The sequence below is a fragment of the Cololabis saira genome, chromosome 1 (genome assembly GCF_033807715.1).
Source record: "Cololabis saira isolate AMF1-May2022 chromosome 1, fColSai1.1, whole genome shotgun sequence".
Classification (NCBI taxonomy): Eukaryota; Metazoa; Chordata; class Actinopteri; order Beloniformes; family Belonidae; genus Cololabis; species Cololabis saira.
In genome coordinates, this window is record NC_084587.1 from 34,969,635 (window position 1) to 34,988,877 (window position 19,243).

Genomic DNA, 19,243 nt, shown 5'->3' on the forward strand with positions numbered 1-19,243 from the left:
TGCAAACTATATTTGAAGTTTTCTTTCATAATATACCATATACATAATAACTTTACTTGTGTTTGCACATTTGTAGTGCTGGGAGACAGAAGCATGCAGAGCCACTGGGTTGGGGCCACCACTCGGAGCTTATTACCAACAGTTTAAAAGGGCCAACATCTCCCTCCCCTCAGCGTACCCCCAGAAAGCTGCGCAGAATAATGAGCAGTAAACAAGTGGAGCCGCATACAGACAGAAGAGAGGGTGTCCAACTCCAACCAAGGGTTGACAAAAGATGAAGGGTGTCTCCATGGCGACGGTCAAGCTGTTGGAATCGCACGGACAGAGTTTCTCTTGTAGCCAGTGAGAGGAGGCTTGAAGCAGCCTTTGCTCAGTGTTTTAGATGCCAATGGCAGCGGGATGAGTGGAGCCCAACAGGACCGAGCCCCGATGGCAGAAAACCTCCATCTGAACAGGACTGCAGCTCAGGAACTGCAAGACGACGAGATGAACGCGCCTCTGTTCGGTGAGTTACGCTTTGATGACAGTTTACTTCACGACAATCGTCATACATGTTGAGTGTTGTTTGTTTTTCCTGGTTTTCTTTTCCAAGAATTCAGAGTGTTTAATATTGTTATCATCGCCCTGGCCTTGTGCATCCTCACTGTTACTGGGCTGTACTGCATCGTCGTCTGTTACAACCGCACCAGGTGAGGATGGGAGTTTTCTTGATACTTGTAAAAAAAAAAAAAACTGTTGGCAGAAAAGGTGCAAGGAAATGTATTGATAGTCTGTATGTTCAGAGGAATTTGTTTTTAGTTCTCCACCCAAAGATAGCCTCTGATGGCTTATTCATCCTCAAAGGCTTCAATCAAAGACAAAGAGACTTCTTCTTCTTGGTTCTTGAACTGATTATATTTGAACTGATGAAGCTTTCTGAATGAAAATTGTGAAACCTCTTCAGGAGCCAAGATCAAGTCCTTCAGGCCTTAAGGATTTTCAAGCACAATAATACAGATTGATGCTTGCTGTTTTTTTGTTTGTTTGTTTTTTTTCAAATCAAATACTAAAGAAAAAATGAGACACATGTACTAAAATTAGTGGAAAGTATCAGAACAGATTTAGACAGTTGAGAGATTGTCATTAAGAGAAAACTTGATCATATGACCCATAACACAACGAGGCCGACTAGGAGGGCCCCAAACAGCTCCAAGAGGAACTAACCCCCAAACCTAATAAGACTGAACGTGTTTTACTAACATTTCAATTTGAATCACTAAAACTACTGAGCAGTGTTCTGCTATTTGAGGAAGCTAAAACATGAGAGTAAGGCTAGTTCTCCTACCAAACAAAACTCAGGCCACAAATATTAAGGTTTAGTATCTGAAATATTCTCTATCTAGTCAATGAAGTATTAGTTAACCCTAATGGAAAACAGAGATTCTGGCCATTTTTTTTCTGTACAATGGTTTACATCCATTGTACTGAGTTTTAAATTATTTTATTAAGGAACAAATTATTGGGACAGACCTCCGACAATTATCCAATTCTTCTCTTATTTTGTTTATAACTGTTTATCAAAGACACGTACCATCAAATTGTACGCTTTTAAAAAAAATGTAAGTTATATACACATATCATATACACACCTATCATATATATATATATATATATATATATATATATATATATGTATATCTCAAATAAAAATCTGATTCTCAATCATCCAGGTCATGGTAATCATAAGTGCTTATATAGAAGAACCAAAAAACAGGAATATTGCACATTTTGAGTCACAGAAAATTGGTGTTTTTTTTTGTTGAATATAACCAGTGTTAGCCTTCAAATAGACTATAATTTGAATGAAAGTGGAAGGTGGTCTTAAATGAGTTTACTTCATCACTTGTGCTTCACCAGACAGTCAAAGAGAGCCCATCTTTACGAGAACGCTGTGACCCATGGAGAGCTGGCGGACCCCGTGGCAGTCAAGGCCGTGAAGCGGTCAACCAGCTTCATCAATCCTCTCGCCTTCTTCAGGAAACCTGAGGCAGCAAAGGACAACTCCAGCATCTACTACATCTACAGTAACCCACTGCCTGTAGGAGTGAAGGATGAAGACGAGGAAAGGCGCAACGTAGCCAGCGGGCGACCGGAGGAGCAGACCCAGCTGCTTCTGTCCTTGCAAGAGTACGCCAGTGACCCCAGCAGCGGCATCGTGCTGGACCCTCCCATATTTTACATGCAGCTTTAGAGGGCACTCCCTCCAGTTTGAGTTAAATACGTGTGGAGTTGTCATGGCGAGCAGCTTCAGCCTGTGGCACAAATTAAAAGTGCTTCTCCTTACTCAGGAGGAACCCGACACTTGTTCTGATGTATCTACGCCTTTTGTCTGGAAGCATTCCTGCTGTAGCTGACATCAAGTACAGCACGAATCCTGCTCATTATAGAGGAGCCTGCTTTTATGTAAATGTTATGATTTCAATATTGCCATTTAATAGGAAACATTACAAAGCCTTTGAAAGTGTTACTGTACAGTACAAGTTTTCTTTTCTTTGTTTGTGACATAAAACAATACATCAAAGAGTTTGATTCTTACCTATCTTTAATAAAACTGCTGATGGGATGGGCTTTACAAAAAGACGCTGAGTGTGAGACACAAAAACGAATGATTATCACTGCAGAGCAATCGGGAATTGGCCCTGGAGAGAGTGATCCGATGTCATGGGAGTGACGTGTCAGACGATGGGCTGGGTCTCTCTGGTCAGCCACAGCAGCGCCTCCTTCCTGCCCTGCCGCTCCAGCTCTGCTCCGATCACCTCCCTGCACTGCCGGTGGTACTCGTTCACCCAGTCTCTCTGCACGACACGGAGGGGACGTTGAAGGGGGTGTCACAAAGGAAGAGCGGGGAATATTCCTAGTTGACATTTTGCCAGCTGTTGTATGTTTTGATAAAATATTGGAGCTGACTGATGCATTTTACAGGGGTGAATATGTTTGGGATCATTTCAAATATCAAGATGGAGTGGCTGGATACTGCTTACCTCTTTCTGAGTGAGCAGCTCTGTGTTCATCATTTTCACTTGGATAGGGACCAAAGTGAGAGGCTCAAATGTCAGACTTCCCCTGTTTCTGTAATTGTACTGCACACAAAGGGCAGAAGACACAATGATCCTCCACATTAAAAGTCACTTAATTATGAATACATTTATTTATTTTTAAGTTTGGAAACCTACTTTGGGCTTAGCTGATACAACAAGGACCACATTTTCAATACGAATGCCAAAAGATCCATCTTCATAGTATCCAGGCTCTAAAGAATCGGGATACAAGCACAAGATTTAATAGAGCTCTGGTGGAGCTGCAACCATATTTATGACCTGAAAGACCCTCAAGGTGCTGATGAAACCCCAGGATGTGAACTACTACATGAGATCCAGTAAATTAGAGCTGAGAAAGCTTCCTTGTTAAAGCCAAAAACAACTCCAGCAGCTCTCCAACTTGTTTCTTACAATTACCTTGATCGCCGGAAATCAACACAAACGTGTTCAAAACTTCTTTTGTCTATGCAAAGACTAGAAGCTCCCAGCTTGTTAAAAAAAAAATCATATTTGTATATTTAGGAGCATGTGGTAAAGCTTTCATTGTGGTTATTGGCTGCTTATGATATGTTGTCAAAGAAAGAAAAGGGTGCTGAAGCATCTGCTGAAAACTTTAAGTTGCCTCTGAATTTCTGTCCCAATGATTGCGATATTGTGAAATCTCCTTGCCATACCGTCACTGACAATCATCCCCGCCTCCAGAGGTTCGTCGGCGAAGGTTTTGTAACTGATGCCGCAGGGCCCCTCGTGGACGTTGAGGAAGCAGCCCACACCGTGACCCGTTCCGTGGAGGTAGTCCAATCCCGACTCCCACAGGGCTGCACGGGCAAACGAATCCAAGAGGTGGCCTGGGAGGAGAACAAAGGTTTACACATGTTTCAGATTTTTAAAAAAATATATAAAAAATTGTTAATTTGAAAAATGATTTTTGCCTCAATGTGAGACAAAGGCCATAAAAACAAACGCAATGATCTATGAACACACGCAACACAACCACCTCATGTCAACAAGGAGCAGTGCAAATGAGTCCAGCTCCAAACGAGCAGACACGCTCATAATCAGACGGCTGTAATTCATCATGAATGCAGGTGCAGTTCGTTTCTTGTTGCGACAACACATTTACAGCAATCAGCCATACAGTGATCACCACCTGCTTTACACTGAGTAGGTCTCTCCCAAGCTACCAAAGGACCTCCGACCCAGTCAGAGACAAAAAACATGCAAGGGTGTCCTGGAAAGTCCAGCACCGTGACGGTAGCAATAAATCTTTTGGGCCCGGTGGGACGTAGAGGGGTCTCCGTAGATTGGGCCTGCTTTCCACAGACATCACATCCCATCAGGTCCGTGTGGGGAGTTTAAAGTCTGGACAAGGAACGTGGACTCTTTGTGCCTCTGCAAAGCAGTTTTAATGGGTTTCTCGACTATCCTGCTACTCTAGGAGAAGGTTGTTGCCGTGTCGGCAGTGTGACTGGTCAGCAAAAATGTACAAGTGGGCAGTTAAGAGTCACACTTGTATCCATGTTCATGCCTGGATGAAGATGAGCAGAATACTGTTTTGGAAGAAGATGAGCAAACTCACAAACGTGGCTGTAATAGTCTGGCTGGTCAATTCAAGCATGACAAGTGAAATATTTAATAGAATTTATCATGAATCTGATTATTATATTTATGGTTTAGTTTAACGCTGCAAACAGCTATGATAACATCCTCTCTATGTAGTACCATTATACTCCTCTGCAGAGTTCTGCAGACAAAGGTATTATTGTGGTTGTGGTTCATCCAGCAAAACAAAACAAACACCACAAACAAACCTGAATCACAAAAGGCTGTAAAAAGCTTTGATAGTGATTTTAGGGTCATCTCAGAACAGTGCAAGCTTGACAGCTGTTCTGGTGACTTTTTACAGCATTCAGAATAAATGTACATGAATGAAGAATCTTTTCCTTCCCACAATCTCTCCTACAGTGAAAAACATGGTGCGATCGTCAGAGAACTAAGCAAGCACAAGCCTTAAATAAATCAGACTGTGGGATTCATTTAAATAAACTTAAATAAACCAAATGTTCTACTTTGAAAGAAAAACTCCCATAAACATGTGTGGATCAGGATCCGACACAAAGAGCCGACTTGCAACTGTGTCTCGAGAGTAAAGAGCATCTGTAATGTTTTTCACATCAAACTGGAGTTTACGCTACACAAAGCAAAAGTAACTGGTTGTTTTGATACGCACGGCGCTGGCCTGTGAAACTCCAAGAGTTTGCTCACCGTCTCCAGTGCCTCTTAAAAACTTTAAAAGAAAACAAAAAAAACATAAATAAAAAGAAACCTTGGCATGAAAAAGGTTTCTCCTTTACATGTTTTAGCTCAGAAACTATTCTCAGATTCACTGAAATATTGTGATGTGCTGGAACCTGGTAGTCAGTGAAGCCCTCTGTTGTAAAATTACATTACACTTTAATTCAAATCTCTGCTCCCTGGGAGACACATGTTTCCAACTAGAAAACTCAGCTTCATCATCTTAACTGTCTATTTTGAGAAAGAAAAAGAAAAAAATTGGCACACAGTAAAATACAGTAAAGCTTAGCAGGAATTGTTTATGAAGTGATGAGCCGCACCTTTGGTTCCATTGGGGAAAATGGCAGCACTCACAGCTATGTGTCCCTTCAGCACATATGTAAAGCATTCCTGGAAGTTGGGAGAAAAAGAGATAAAACAGTGCAAAATAAACTTACATAACCAAACTGGCAGAAATTCAGTCAGTGTAATTTGCACTGTGCTGCTTGTGTTGTAAGTAAGAGTATCTAGGACACCTTTAGCAAACTAAACCTGACATTAGACTTATTTGGATGATACTCAATTAAATTACCTTCTCAAAAGCAGATGGTGTACCAAAGTGCACGGTGCGTGTGACGTCTGTGGTTCCATCACTGCCAAACACAAGAATACAGAGTAGCATAAAGTACCATAAAATGATATCAACAGCCATGGAGGTGACAGAAGTCAGGATCTAGATACACACGTCTACCACACGGCTGATTGGTCCAAACAAAATAAAAGATACTTGCATGTATTGAGCTCCCGAGTCGATCAGGTAAACTTCATTCAGGCTCAGAGTTCGGTTGGTTTCAGGCAGTGGTCTACAAGAAGAAGAAGGAAAATAATATGTGGATAACTTACCTGCTGATTAGAAATAATCAAAGGATGTGCCACAACATCAGTGCCCACATGTCTCCTTCATCTGACCTGTAATGTATGATTGCTCCGTTTGGGCCCACACTTGAGATTGTAGGGAAACTGAGGCCGACAAATTCTTTCTGCTGGCTGAAAAACATGTGGAATGAGGAAAGAAAATTTGCATTGAGAAAATGTGAGGGGGAAAAAAAGAATCAGTGTGCAGAAGGCCGATATTCCAAGAACTCCTAAATCTATACAATTGCATAAAAAAAAATCTCTGTAAAAATGTATGACGATTTTACACAAGTTATTACTTAAAAGGTAGTAAAGTATGTACTGAGTAAATAATAGTTATTCCCTTCCTCTACCTCCAATAGAGGGGGCCATTACACCAGATCAGGGATGTTAACACCTCTTAACATCTTCCAAACACATCTTCCCTCTTTCTAAACCCCGAGATTCAAGTAAAGCTTCAAATTGTTCAAACTTTTTTTTTTCTAAGCAACTGAAAAATCTGAACATAAGGAGACCAAACGAGGCAAACAGTTTTTAAGGTGAAATATAGAGCTAAATTGAAAGGAAGTCAAAAGCTGCCCATTATAACCAAGACTCCAGAGGCTTAAACAGAAACCGGAGGACACAGTTCACCTTCAGGGTGCTTGCTCTTTTTCCAAATTAAAATTCCAGACTTTTCCCAGACTTTTTTAAAACTGATCCCAGATTTTTCCCAAGACCTTAACTTTACGTACTTGTATACTTGTGTGCCTATTGCCTACTTCATTGGTTGAGATTGTACCAATTGTGTTTATTAGAAATGTTTGTTAGAATTTTTTATAGGCTAGTATTCAATGAACGAATGCATTATTTACAGTAAATTATGTTCTTACTGATGAAAACGTTTCAAAACATGAACATCACAAGTACATGAATTTCACATCAAACAAGTGTCACAAAGACTATCTATAAAAACACATGAATGGATGGATGAATGTATGTAGAATTCAGTCTCTTCACTCGCATCTTATTTTTTCTGTCCTTGACATGACTGAACCTATCTTTATGTTATCTCATTTTAACTTCTGAACAAGCTGTATCAGAAGACATAAAAGTGCATATTTGACCTAGCTCACTTGGTAAGAACAAAAAATAAACTATTTTTATAGTTTATAGTTAAATAAACTATTTATTATAAGTTTTATAGCCTACCTTTCTATTTCTCATTTCACAATGCCTTTGAGCATACTGTAAAATTCTACCATACATTTTTTCCCCATACTTTATTAAGACTTTCACACAAAATTCAAGACTTTTCAAGGTCTGGAAAACAGTGTTTCAAAATCCCATACTTATTAAGACTTTCAAGACTTGCGCAAGCACCCTGACCTTCTACTCCTATTACAGGTGACTGACTGCCCTTGAACGTGATGCCTGCATTGTCCCAGTCTTAAAACGTCGAGCTTCATTGGAATTGGCACTCAAGCAGACATGAAGTTGAACTGGATGACCTTGGACACTGAGCGAAACAAAACCTTCCTAAAGATAAAGATGAGATTAATTACCTGCGAAATTCTTCAGCCTTGTCAGCAGCAGAGATCTCGGTCACGGTCCCTTTTGGTATCTTGGAAACAGAAGCCAAAGTCGAGAGTCAAGTGGACAAGATTTTGAAACAAAAACTCCGTCACACTTTACACTTCAAGCACACACTGAGTGACGCAATCACTTCAGTTTGAACACATGCTTCTCGTGTTCTCGTTCTCACGCGCCAACAGACATACACACACAAAGATAGTGTGTTCCCAAGTCATTTTGGTGAAAATTAGAAGTGCAGAAACTAGAATAAGAAAGTTCCTGAAAAGCTGAAGCTTATAGATAATGAAAAGACTTCAAAGATTACTTTTAGTTGTATGTTTTGTTTTTTTTTTAATTCTCCTTTTTTTTCAGTGGGGACTCTAGAAAACCCTTTTTCTCAGGTGGGCCAACATACTCGGTTTTAAAGAAAATCCAACACACCTCCTTTTCCAGCCAAGCAAATAGTTCACAGAGGGCAACCGCATCCTTGATCTGTTGGGCAAAAGCATACAACCTTCACACAAGTCACAGTTTACTGCCAAGTTGCACTGAATAACTGGGTGTGAAATACTTTTCAAGGTTCAAAGGTTGCGTGGTTCAAAGGTTCTTACGTGGGCCATTTTCATGCCTTGAATCTCAGTCGCGTTTTTCACAGCCTTAGCAAGGCAGAGTGGAGTGTAGGGAATCGGGGTTCTGTGGATCTAAAAGAAACAAAAAAAAAAGCAAGTGTAGGGACACATTTAATGATCAAAAGGCGACACATCTTTAAATAACTGTAAAACATGTTCATTTTGTAAGTGCTATGTATTGTCTTTGCTGTCAGTGCCAAGGGACTCCATGGTAATTATCAATGCTGGTTTGGCTTGATAAATGATCCAGTAAAGTTATTTAAGTTCAATTCAATGCAATTCAATTTATATAGCGTCTATTACAACAGAAGTTGTCTAGGCGCTTTCCAGAGACCAGAACATGACCCCCAAGCAATTATTACATAATCATAACATAAACAGTGGCAAGAAAAACTCCCCTTTAGGAGGGAAGAAACCTTGAACAGGACCCGGTTCGTAAGGGGAGAGCTCCTGCTGAAGGCCAGCTGGGCAGAGCAGGAAAAGAGAGAACAGACAGAGAGAATGAAGAACAGAAAAAGGAGAGACACAGACACAATGGCTAACTGGTGCACTACAGGGATGACCACACACAAGACTTTAAAGCTCCTTTGCATAACATTTAGAGAAATGGTGTATACTATTAACTAATGTAGGATTGTCTTAAAAAACTCTGATGGCGGCCCCTCTGCAGACCTACGATAGGGTTTTACAGGAACCCGAGGGAAGGCACTGAATCTCCACCACACTTTTTATATAAAGAAAAAGGATTCAGTGACTTAAAAATCCTCTAAACCCTAAACACACACATGGTCCGCAATACAATTCATAAGACTTAGATTTGTTAGTTATCCAAACATACTGTATGAACATATGCTCAGTCTGAATTTAAACCTGTGAGAAACAAAACCGGAGAGAATAATCCTCACTGCTGAGTTACAATGCATCAATATGAGACGTCCTCTAACACCTCCCCAGCTGGTTACTCATATAAAATGATTTTTTATTACAGGTGCTTTATTATCTTATGTATAAATGTGTGTATGCACATATTAAATCAGTTCTCACTGGACAAAGTGGACAAATGCAATGAAATGTAAAAAATATATATATTTTTCATTTTTTTTCCACTAATATGAAGGAAAATATCTGATGAAAGCCAAATAAAACAAACAATGCACTGGAAAGTGCCTAGAGTAAATCATTGTTTTTGATGTAGTGATTCACTCCATGCAGTGAGCAGGAAGGGTTATTTTTAAAATGATGCATGTTTTTGCAGTCTTTAATGAAGAGGAAGAGAGACATTTTGAGAAAAAAGTCAAAATATCGAGAATAATGTTGAAATACAATTACAAGAATAAATTCGAAATTTCGACTCATTTCTCAACCTTTCAACTTTATTCACGAAATTTTTGACATTTTTCTCAACGTTTCGACTTTTTTCCTCAACATTTCAACTTTTTTCTCGAAATTATACTTCAACATTAATCGCGACATTTCGACATTTTTCTCGACATTTTGACATTTCAAGTGCATAATGAAAAAAAAAATCTTCCTCCTCTAAAAATATTACTTTTATTTTTCTCCTGCCTGGTCCTAATACTCTTCCGTCAAGTAATCAAGTAACATATTTGTTTCATTTGTTTGACATATCAGCATATAATAAAAACCTAAAATTAAAACATCCAGCCCTGAACAGGTGCTAAAATGTGGTGAATGCAGCCTTAACTGATCAGCAGCACGTGATGTATTACAATCTGATAACAAACTACACCAAAATGCTTAAAAGCGTATGAAAACTATGTTTGCTCTTACTGCTCCGATAAGAATTGAGAAGGTGCAGTCACTGGAAGCCAGCTGCAGCTAATTAAAATCAATTAGCTGATCACCTGTAAGTGCACCTACCTCTATGGAAGCAGAGGTTTTGTCTGTCAATGAGGAAAAACATTTAGAATGGTTTAAAAGAAGCAATTTTTATAAATTATAAGATTATTCACCAACAATTTGGAGTTCATCATTCTGTCACAGTTTTGGGTTTTGACCTGTTTTTTGTATTTACGTCCTGTTTTATTTTGAAATCCCATGTCCTTGTGTTTAAGTTATGTCTTGGCTTCCCTTGCTCCATGCTGGTCCGTATTGTTTCTCCCCTCCACGTCTCAGGTCAGGTATTTGGGTTTTTGTCATGGTTAAGCTCTTGCTTTTTCTAAATCCTGCTCAGCAACGCTTTAGCTTTTTTTGACTAAATAAATCACTTTTTCTGGAACGCCTGCTGCCTCGCTCTCCTGCATCCGGGTCCTACTCAGCCTCACCTCCACACATTCTACAATGAACTGTGATAAAATGATTCAGGCTCCACAGCTCTCAGTCAGCAAGTTAAGTATTAAAGTTCACAGGTGAACTGAACAAGCCATAAGACTTCTGCAACAATGTCCTTTGACCTGAACAGGCGAGACCGAAGTGGAGATGTGTCACCATAATGCACATTACCACGCTTAATGAAATCAAATGCAGCGTATTTGAAAAATGCTAATTGTCCTGCACGGTTGTAGCGGGATGTGAGATGAGTTTGAATGCACAGGACCTGGGCGCCTTCCCAACCACTGAGCTCACCAAGAGTATACCCACGTCAAATGTGAGGTCATCTGTCTGGCAGCTAAATCTTAGTCAAAGTTGGGCCATGCAACAAGACGGTGACGTCGAGTGCCCCGGCAGAGCTACACCAGAACAGCTGGGACCTGTCCTAGATAAATGCAGACCTAATTAGACTAAAACACCGTGGGAGAACATTAACAGAGGACACTTTAAATCGGTGTCAAAAACCTTCATGACCTGAAGTAACGTGGGCCAAAATTCCTTCCTGCTCGACGACGAGTGAGAGTGCCTGATAACTTCACAAGATAATGACTTAGTTTAGTTAGTTAGCTAGCTGTGTGTACTTAACTTTATTTTAAGATGCTTTTGCAGCCTTTTGACATCGTTTTTGTTAAATACATAGAGATAACAAAGTAGTAACAAAGGTGAAAGAGGGCATATATATATATATATATATATATATATATATATATATATATATGATTTTTTTTTTTTTTACACTGGTTCCTTTCTGAGTTTGTCACTTGTCAATAAAATTAATTTAACACTATGGAGTTTTTTTGCCTTTACGCCATGTTGGAAACATTCTGAGCAAAACAATGACGCGTGTACATGCAAACACATGGAATGGCAGAATCTAGTCTTCCTCTGAGATTCCCATCACTACAGACTAAGGTATGAGGATGTACACATTGAGAAGATTCTTCCTGCTTGTAAGAGGAGGGCGGTGAAGTCCAGATCTTACTTGGGAAACACCTTTGTCTGATGTAAAAATCTTCAGACTGACAATGATCTTCTAAGTCACGCGTGGATGTGGGGTTGTTCTCTCACCTTGGGGATGACTTGCGTGAGAGCACAACTGGCCTTGTCACAGATCCAAACTTTCTCCTTTGGGCCGAGCGCAGCGCAGATGGCCTGGAGCTCCATGTAGACGGACTCATAAGGGAATGCCTGGATGCTGAGCTCAGGCTTGCTGGGGGAGTCCAGCTGCAGATGGTCCCTCAACGCGGGCTCAGAAAGACGTTTTAGGTCCACGAAAAACCTGTTGGGGTGAAGACATTTCTTTTTTTTTTACTGATTATTGTAACTTTAGTACAATAGAGGACGTGACTGCTCCTTTTTTTGTTAATGATTGTCTTCATTCATAAAAATACTTATTGCAAGAGTCTTTTATTTATTTATGTCTTTTATTTCTTTCAAATTCTTTTAAATGGTGTCTCCTGTGTACCGTCTAAGACCAGTGAGCCAATGAGGACCTGATTGTGTTTAAACCTATGCACGTGTCTTAATATTTTTGAGAGGTTGGTTAAGGCTTTTTTAATACATTTTCTGTTTTGATAGAGATTATTTTTTTATTATAAAAGAAAGGGAACAGAGCCAGCCAGCTGTGGCACCTTTAGGACACAAATACAGCGTAGAAAGGTATTTAGTAATTTCAGTTCCTGATTCTTTAAGGCGTAGCTCACTTTACTTTCCTTTTTTTCAATTTCAAGATGTGAAAGTACCAGATCCTTGTGACCTGCGAAGTGTGGATGTTTGTGACACGCCTGTTGACTGCAAATGTCCAGGAAAGGAACCAGGAAAGACATACAAATCTTTGGCATAGCTCCCAACCAGTTTCCTGCTGCACCGCGCTGGATGCCATTACCTTAAAGAGCTCATTCCTACGATGGCGTATGCGAAGAAAACAGGGTTGTACTCAATGTCAGCACCACGGAGGTTGAACAGCCCTGAGAAAAACAGAATTGTACATTTAATGCCATTCATTAAATTACACATAACAAAAAAAATGAAAGATTTTTGTTGCATAATAAAATCAGAAACCAAGACAGATTTGGACTTCACGTCGTTTTCCCACTAAAAGTATTCAATAAAAAATGAATAAATAAGTAATCATTTGAAATTTCTGGCCTGAGGATGATGTCTCATGGTCAAATTTGTTACTGTTTCCAGAATTTTGCAACTTTTACAAGCCAGGTGCAAATACAATCAATTCGATGCCACGTGTTGCTGTTTTTGAAGAAATTCGGAGTCAAAAAGGAACGGGGGAAGTGAAGTGAGTTGTTAGATAACAAATGTTGTTATTTCTATTAACTTGAAATCCCCACACCAGACTTTGCACAGCCACATCAACCAGCCTTCAACATACACCGGTGATAGACCCAAGAAATTGTATAACTTTATAACTTTGCCTCCAAAGCACTGCAACCAGAACAAAGACAACCACTGAGAAATGATCTCAGCATCATTCAGCAAGTATTTAATGTTTTGGTTATAAGTAGGTGAATATATTTTTTTGCATGCATTAAGATCTCGTTTGGTACCCTGGAATGGAAACATTATTGCTGAATACAAATTGTGAACACTGATATTTTAATATGAGTTATAATTGTTTTTATTGTTTCATTTGTGTATTCTGTTCTTATCATTCATATGAAGATAAAACGTCATCCATCTGTGTCTAAATCTACTACCATCCAGTGAACTAAATAAGTAAAAGTATCTAAGGTTTAAATGTGCACATTTAACGTTCTGAGCCGACTCTGAACACTACAAACCTCTCTGCTTCTCTGCTTTCTGAGCGCGGGGAGCAGAGGCCGCCCCCTAAAGACCCACAGCTGTGTTCTTGCCGCACTTTCCCTCAATCACTTGCTACTTCTTGTCAATTTGAACCAGCATGCCAGAAACTAAATGTTGTACAAGTTATTTTTTCCCTCACTATCTGACTACTGCCAGCTGACAAGTGAGATCTGCTTTCACATCAGTAAACTTCAGGAAAAAGAATGCAGGATGATTATGGATGGGAGCTGGAAGAGTTGCTCAAGGGCCCGCAGTTGATCCCCTCTGTTGCCACCCTGGAGAGTTGAACCCAAGCCCACCTCTGTAACCACTAGGCTGCCCAGGCTAGCAGGGTCAAACTTCTAGCCATATATATATATATATCAGGATCCAGAAATCAACCGTTCCCTCAAGCTAACGGCACTTTAGGTACCACTTGGTTTCTTTAAAATCAGATGTAGTCATCAAACTCTTTGTGGATGAATCCCTTTGTTGATACTGTCTAAATGCTACTCGATGAGAAGCAAAATTGACATTTCTGTAACTACCGGTAACACATACCTATAATTTAATCAGTCAGAAACAGAAACTAATGAGACAAACCAAACGGTCATGAAGGTATCTAGATGGACAACCATACATATCCGGCTGTTTGTATCATGATCAAATGTCAAAATTTCTTCTGCAGCAGAAGATATATTACTTATGGCCACTGATTATTTCATGCATCAGTAATTACAAAATTCTGAGGCCTAATTTATTTCTAAAAACGTAACATACATGCAATCTCATCCAGTGCTGTCGCAACAAACCAGGAGATTTTCCTCTCTGACATCTTGGCTCGCAGTGTGGTGATCTTGTCCTGCCAGGAAGTACCTACAAGTAGACAGAGTCAACATTGCATGATGAGGGAACAAGCAGCCTCAAGTGTGCTTAAAACAACTGCGGTTACGCTGAATCTGTGTTTATTCTGTCATGGAATTCAAAAACAGGCGAGCCCAAGAAGACTATAGAGTACTATATAGTACTATAGAGACTATAGAAATAACTATAGAGAAGTGAAAGTGAACATTTTCCTTTCTTTTCTTGTATATGCATCTCACACAAAAGCCTGATCAACTTGATTTTCAGGGTGTCCGTGCAGTCGCCACTAACCAGTGTAGTCTAGTCCCAGGGTGCGGAGTTGTGTGCTGGGTCTCTCTGGTCGGTCTGTCCAGACTATATCGATCAGGTTATCCTGCACGGCCACCAGTGAGTGGCCAGCACCGGTCAGAGCCTTGGTCATGTTCTTCCACTGGTCTGAAACACAATATTACAGAAAGTTACTATGTAATTTGGGAAAACTATTTTCTCAATATATATAACAAATGCACAAATTAAACCTGGAAGAAATTTCTGTAAGATTTGGATCTGTTGATCCTTGGTCTGTAGTATTTATTCAGCGTCCCCTATAAATCTGAGATGAATTATGATATTTTGCAGTGAATAACCGACCAGCAGCAATGATCCAAGGATCCACTCCCACTTTGGAGTTCTCCGGCAGGACGCTGATCAGCCAGTCCTCCTGGGAAGGTGTCTCCTTCAGTCCTGCATACAACGATACAAAGAGCATCCATCACAGCCTGAAGATGTGCTGCAGAGATGGCCTCTAAATCTGAACCTGTGAACGTAAGGTGCTGAAATTAAGATTTCTTTTTACTAATTTCAAATGTAAATTATCTCTTAAAATCTGATTATAAAAACATTTGTTCAAAACAGTTTTATTCTTCCTCTGATGTCACATCAGGACACATCTTACATTTAAAAAATAAAGTATTAAAAAGGAAAAAAAAGAAAAGTCTTACAAAAACACTGTACAGATAAAATATGACTGTTTAATTATCATTTACCACTAAAATACCAAATTAAAAACTGATTTTACCCATCTTCATAAGATTCCAGTTGTTGTCCATCTGTTGGCTGGCTTGGAGGAAATATCGACCATCAGTCCACATCGCAGCGTGCTGCTCCGTGATGATGGCGGTTCCTGAAAATTTAACAGAGAAAATAAGTAATTTACAGCGTGCCCATTACATTGCTCCACTTTAGTTGACTTTATGCAGTAAAACTCTGGTCAAACACAGTTCAGCCGATGCTGATGAGCTATATTATAGGGTTACACTGTGTATCTGCAATTAAACAAGTGCAACAGGAGAAAGACTAAGTGTTTGTCATAAAAAAGTGTTCATGTCAGGGTGGATCCTTGCCACAACAAAAGCAGACCTCTTTTAGCACAGTACAAAGGTAATATAAGCTGCTGAACTAATCGTCTATATGACATTAGATACACTTGAATATGGGTGCTTTATCTGAGCATTGCCCCTGAATAAAAGTTGAATGTGAAAGCAAGAAAGCAATAAGGTCCGAGGTTTTTGGATCAAGAGGTTAGTTTTTATCTGATTGATAATTTTTAAATCAAGATAGTGTTGGCTACATTTTCAGATTGCACCTGCATTCCACATCTCTTCGCACACAGGCTGAACGTACCAGCAGAGCCGTTGAATCCACAGATAAATTCACGTCTGCAGTCACATGGTGCAATGTATTCACTCTGAAAAGATAGAAAACAAATAAACACAGGGATCAGCTTCATTTGTAGTCAGTGTCAAATCGTTTTCAAACTGTCATGTATTTAACAGTCCACCTTTTTACTTTTCTCACACCGTGAGACAGCAGGAAAACAGCTACATGGTCAAACAAGACAGCCATACTTGAATTAAGACAAGCGGCTGCAGTTCTCTGAGACTGAGCTTGTGTGTGTTACATTTATGTTTAGAAGTGGCGTTAGCAATGGAAAGAAAGATCCTCAACACGAATATTGAGTATGTGATACTGACTTACCTGATGTGCATCTCCAGACGGGACGATGTAGGCCTGTAAAGGCTCTGAAAAGTTTTTACAATTCTTCATTGCTTGTCGAAGCAACCGGAGAAGCTCCCCTGTAAGCTTTGGTGACATGTCTGCTTCTGCATGGACAAAAGGATATAGAAATTTTAAAAAAGTCACAATATCTGGTCAAAATCTTCCTCAGTGGTACAATGCCATCACAGTGGTACAAATTATAAGATCAGCTATGAATGAATTAATGAAAATATATTTATTTCGGTCAGGTCATTCTTAATGTAGACACCAACTGAAAGCATTAGTTCACATAAAAAAAAAAAAGAGAGACCTAACCGAAAAGGAATAGGCTGAAGCTTTTGCTTATTTACGCCTACCCTTCTCACATGATCAACTTATTCAGATCAAACATACAAAACATAGTACAAAAAATAAATCATATTGTTTACACAATCCCGAACATAATTCCGTAATAGTATTATCTACTGGATCCCTCATATTTTTCAAACACATTAAACTTAAACAAACGTTTGAATGCATGAATCGACTGGCACATCTTCAATTTTTCAGCAAGTGCATTCCATATAAATGGAATAAGCTGAATGAGAAAAAAGGCAAGGTTTCTGATGACAAGTGGAAACAGATGGAGCTAGGTGATATTTCATAGTCCATAAACTCTCTGAGTTTGGTTATCGAATATAGACTAAAATAAACTCCTAACCAAGCCGTCATCAACCACTATTTCAAATCATGAAAACTAATAAATTACCTACATATTACCTGATTTGGACCCCATGATGACTTCAGGTAATTGGAGTTATACAGTAAGTTACTGGTTGAAATCTGCTGGACTAAATGTAACAATCCTCTCCAGTATCTTTAACCAGTTACAATGTGCGAATTCAGCAACCGTGACAGCTATGAAGGTTAATTATTAAGAGATAGGCGTCACCGGTTAAAGTCAGCTTTTATGTGCTCCATTTCCACTGCAACAACATCGTAAAACAATAGTGAGATGATAGTGTGAAGAGCTGGATGCAGCGTGATTTAAATCCCTCGCTGCAAGACGGCGTGAATCGACGCAGAAAACACCACCAATCTGACCAATCACATGGCCGTACTTTAAACCGATGAGCTCTCCTATTGGCTGAAAATCTCGTGCTGTTTACAAGTTCTCATTCATTACAGTTGCATTCACTACCTAGAAAAAAACAGCCACGATTACATATTTTTTTTTAAATATTCCTTATTAAATTATGCAAATTCCCAGAGTTTGAGGGGTTTTAATTTGTATGATACAAATGGTATCCTTTGTACCTTGACTTTGATCAACAGGCCAATATTCAATAACTAATAAATCCACATTATTGACAATTAATTTAGTTGTGGGTGTGGCATTATACTGATAGGACAAAGTTGCTAGCATCTTGCAAAGCTTTACAGATCCAAGAAAAACGATTTTCTTAGTGTGGATTGAGGGCAGCAGACTACAGACACGCGTGGTATGAGCGGCCGTGAGCTCGTTTGAAAACATCCCTACCAGCTGCACAGTGAGCGGCAAAGAGACAAAACCTGCAGCGCTGCAACCCCCCTCGAGCTCTGAATGAAGTGCCCCCACATGCAGCCAGTGAAATACTGAATACACACCCGCACTTTCGTCTTTGAAGTGTGATTCCGGGGTAAAAAATCGAAGCGCTTTTTGTTTGCCAGCTTATTACACAACAGGAGGCTGCCATGTCACTGTTGATGTCAGCGGTCACGTGACCACCGCTTCCTCCAATAGGGGAGGAGCTCTAGCCCCGCCCCTTCCTGAACCACTTTGTTTTGACAGATTTGTCCACAGCAGCATTATTATACTCAGTACTCGAGTTGTAAAAAAAATCAGGGGGGATGGTGGATTTTATCATATGGGGACAGATCATTTGTGCTGATTAAATATAATATAATATAATATAATATAATATAATATAATATAATATAATATAATATAATATAATATAATATAATATAATATAATATATTACAAATAATAGCACTGACCAAAACACCTGCAGAAATAGTGCAGGAATGACATAGCAGCAGTTAAATGCAGCCTTCTGTAAGCTTTAAATATCCACTGGGCTTACATCAAATACATCAAAACACAAAAATAAAAAACAGTTTTCTGAACTTATCAATATGCCTCTGTCCTTCACAGGATAAGTAAAATGGATCACTGTAAAAACTCAAAATCTTAACAAGAATATTTGTCTTATTTCTAGTTAGAATGTCTCATTTTAGTAAAAAAAATCTCATTACACTTAAAACAAGACTCATCACTGGAAAAAAACAACAATTTTCACCTGTTTCAAGTAGATTTTCACTTGAAATAAGTAGAGAAATCTGCCAGTGGAACAAGATCTTGTCCCACTGGCAGATTTTCCTACTTATTTCAAGTGAAAATTTACTTGAAACAGGTGAAAATTGTCAAATAATAAGTTATTTTTCTGGTGTTATTGTTCTGGTGATGACTCTAAATGTTGAAATAGCAGTAAAACCACATTCATTGATGAAATTACATAAGGGACGGAAAGGGGGGATGGCAGTTTTACAGGGGGGATGATTTTGACCGTTTTTATTTCAGGGGGATGCCATCCCCCCTCATCCCCCCTCAACTCGAGTACTGATTATACTAGATGGCATGAAACATTTGGCTTTATTAGGTTGAATGAATGAATGAATGAATGAGTTTTATTTTTGTGTCATATCCGAAGACCCATCCCTTACAGGATTATAAGACACCAGAAA

At 39.3% G+C, this 19,243-nt stretch overlaps 2 protein-coding genes across 3 annotated transcripts; one reads left to right on the top strand and one right to left on the bottom strand.

The window, feature by feature from the left end:
• The first annotated feature begins 208 nt into the window (after positions 1-208).
• On the top strand, positions 209-2,572 carry si:dkey-246e1.3 (uncharacterized). Its single transcript, XM_061721656.1, has 3 exons — positions 209-505; positions 593-689; positions 1,897-2,572. Exons 1-3 carry the CDS (start codon positions 400-402, stop codon positions 2,228-2,230), a joined length of 537 nt encoding a protein of 178 aa, XP_061577640.1. The 5' UTR covers positions 209-399; the 3' UTR covers positions 2,231-2,572.
• On the bottom strand, positions 2,564-18,220 carry xpnpep1 (X-prolyl aminopeptidase (aminopeptidase P) 1, soluble). 2 transcript variants are annotated; one of them, XM_061721553.1, is made up of 20 exons: positions 18,104-18,220; positions 16,457-16,581; positions 16,103-16,166; positions 15,498-15,602; positions 15,071-15,163; positions 14,732-14,875; positions 14,357-14,452; positions 12,666-12,747; positions 11,849-12,059; positions 8,432-8,521; positions 8,262-8,312; positions 7,811-7,869; positions 6,321-6,398; positions 6,143-6,214; positions 5,944-6,004; positions 5,693-5,762; positions 3,752-3,925; positions 3,213-3,289; positions 3,021-3,119; positions 2,564-2,834 (listed from the first exon to the last, which is right to left on the bottom strand). In XM_061721553.1, exons 2-20 carry the CDS (start codon positions 16,571-16,573, stop codon positions 2,715-2,717), a joined length of 1,863 nt encoding a protein of 620 aa, XP_061577537.1. In that variant the 5' UTR covers positions 16,574-16,581; positions 18,104-18,220; the 3' UTR covers positions 2,564-2,714. The 2 variants fall into 2 exon arrangements, with proteins under 2 accessions (XP_061577537.1, XP_061577527.1); XM_061721543.1 differs by lacking the exon at positions 18,104-18,220 and adding an exon at positions 17,237-17,368.
• Between the last annotated feature and the right edge of the window lie 1,023 nt (positions 18,221-19,243).

Coding starts and splice junctions, on each gene's coding strand:
- si:dkey-246e1.3 (XM_061721656.1), top strand. CDS start 400: ATGAGTGGAGCCCAACAGGACCGAGCCCCGATGGCAGAAAACCTCCAT. Junction 506..592: donor GATGAACGCGCCTCTGTTCG/GTGAGTTACGCT, acceptor TTCTTTTCCAAG/AATTCAGAGTGTTTAATATT. Junction 690..1,896: donor GTCTGTTACAACCGCACCAG/GTGAGGATGGGA, acceptor GTGCTTCACCAG/ACAGTCAAAGAGAGCCCATC.
- xpnpep1 (XM_061721543.1), bottom strand. Junction 12,748..14,356: donor AGCACTGGATGAGATTGCAT/GTATGTTACGTT, acceptor TGTTTTTCTCAG/GGCTGTTCAACCTCCGTGGT. Junction 5,763..5,943: donor CACCATCTGCTTTTGAGAAG/GTAATTTAATTG, acceptor CCCAACTTCCAG/GAATGCTTTACATATGTGCT.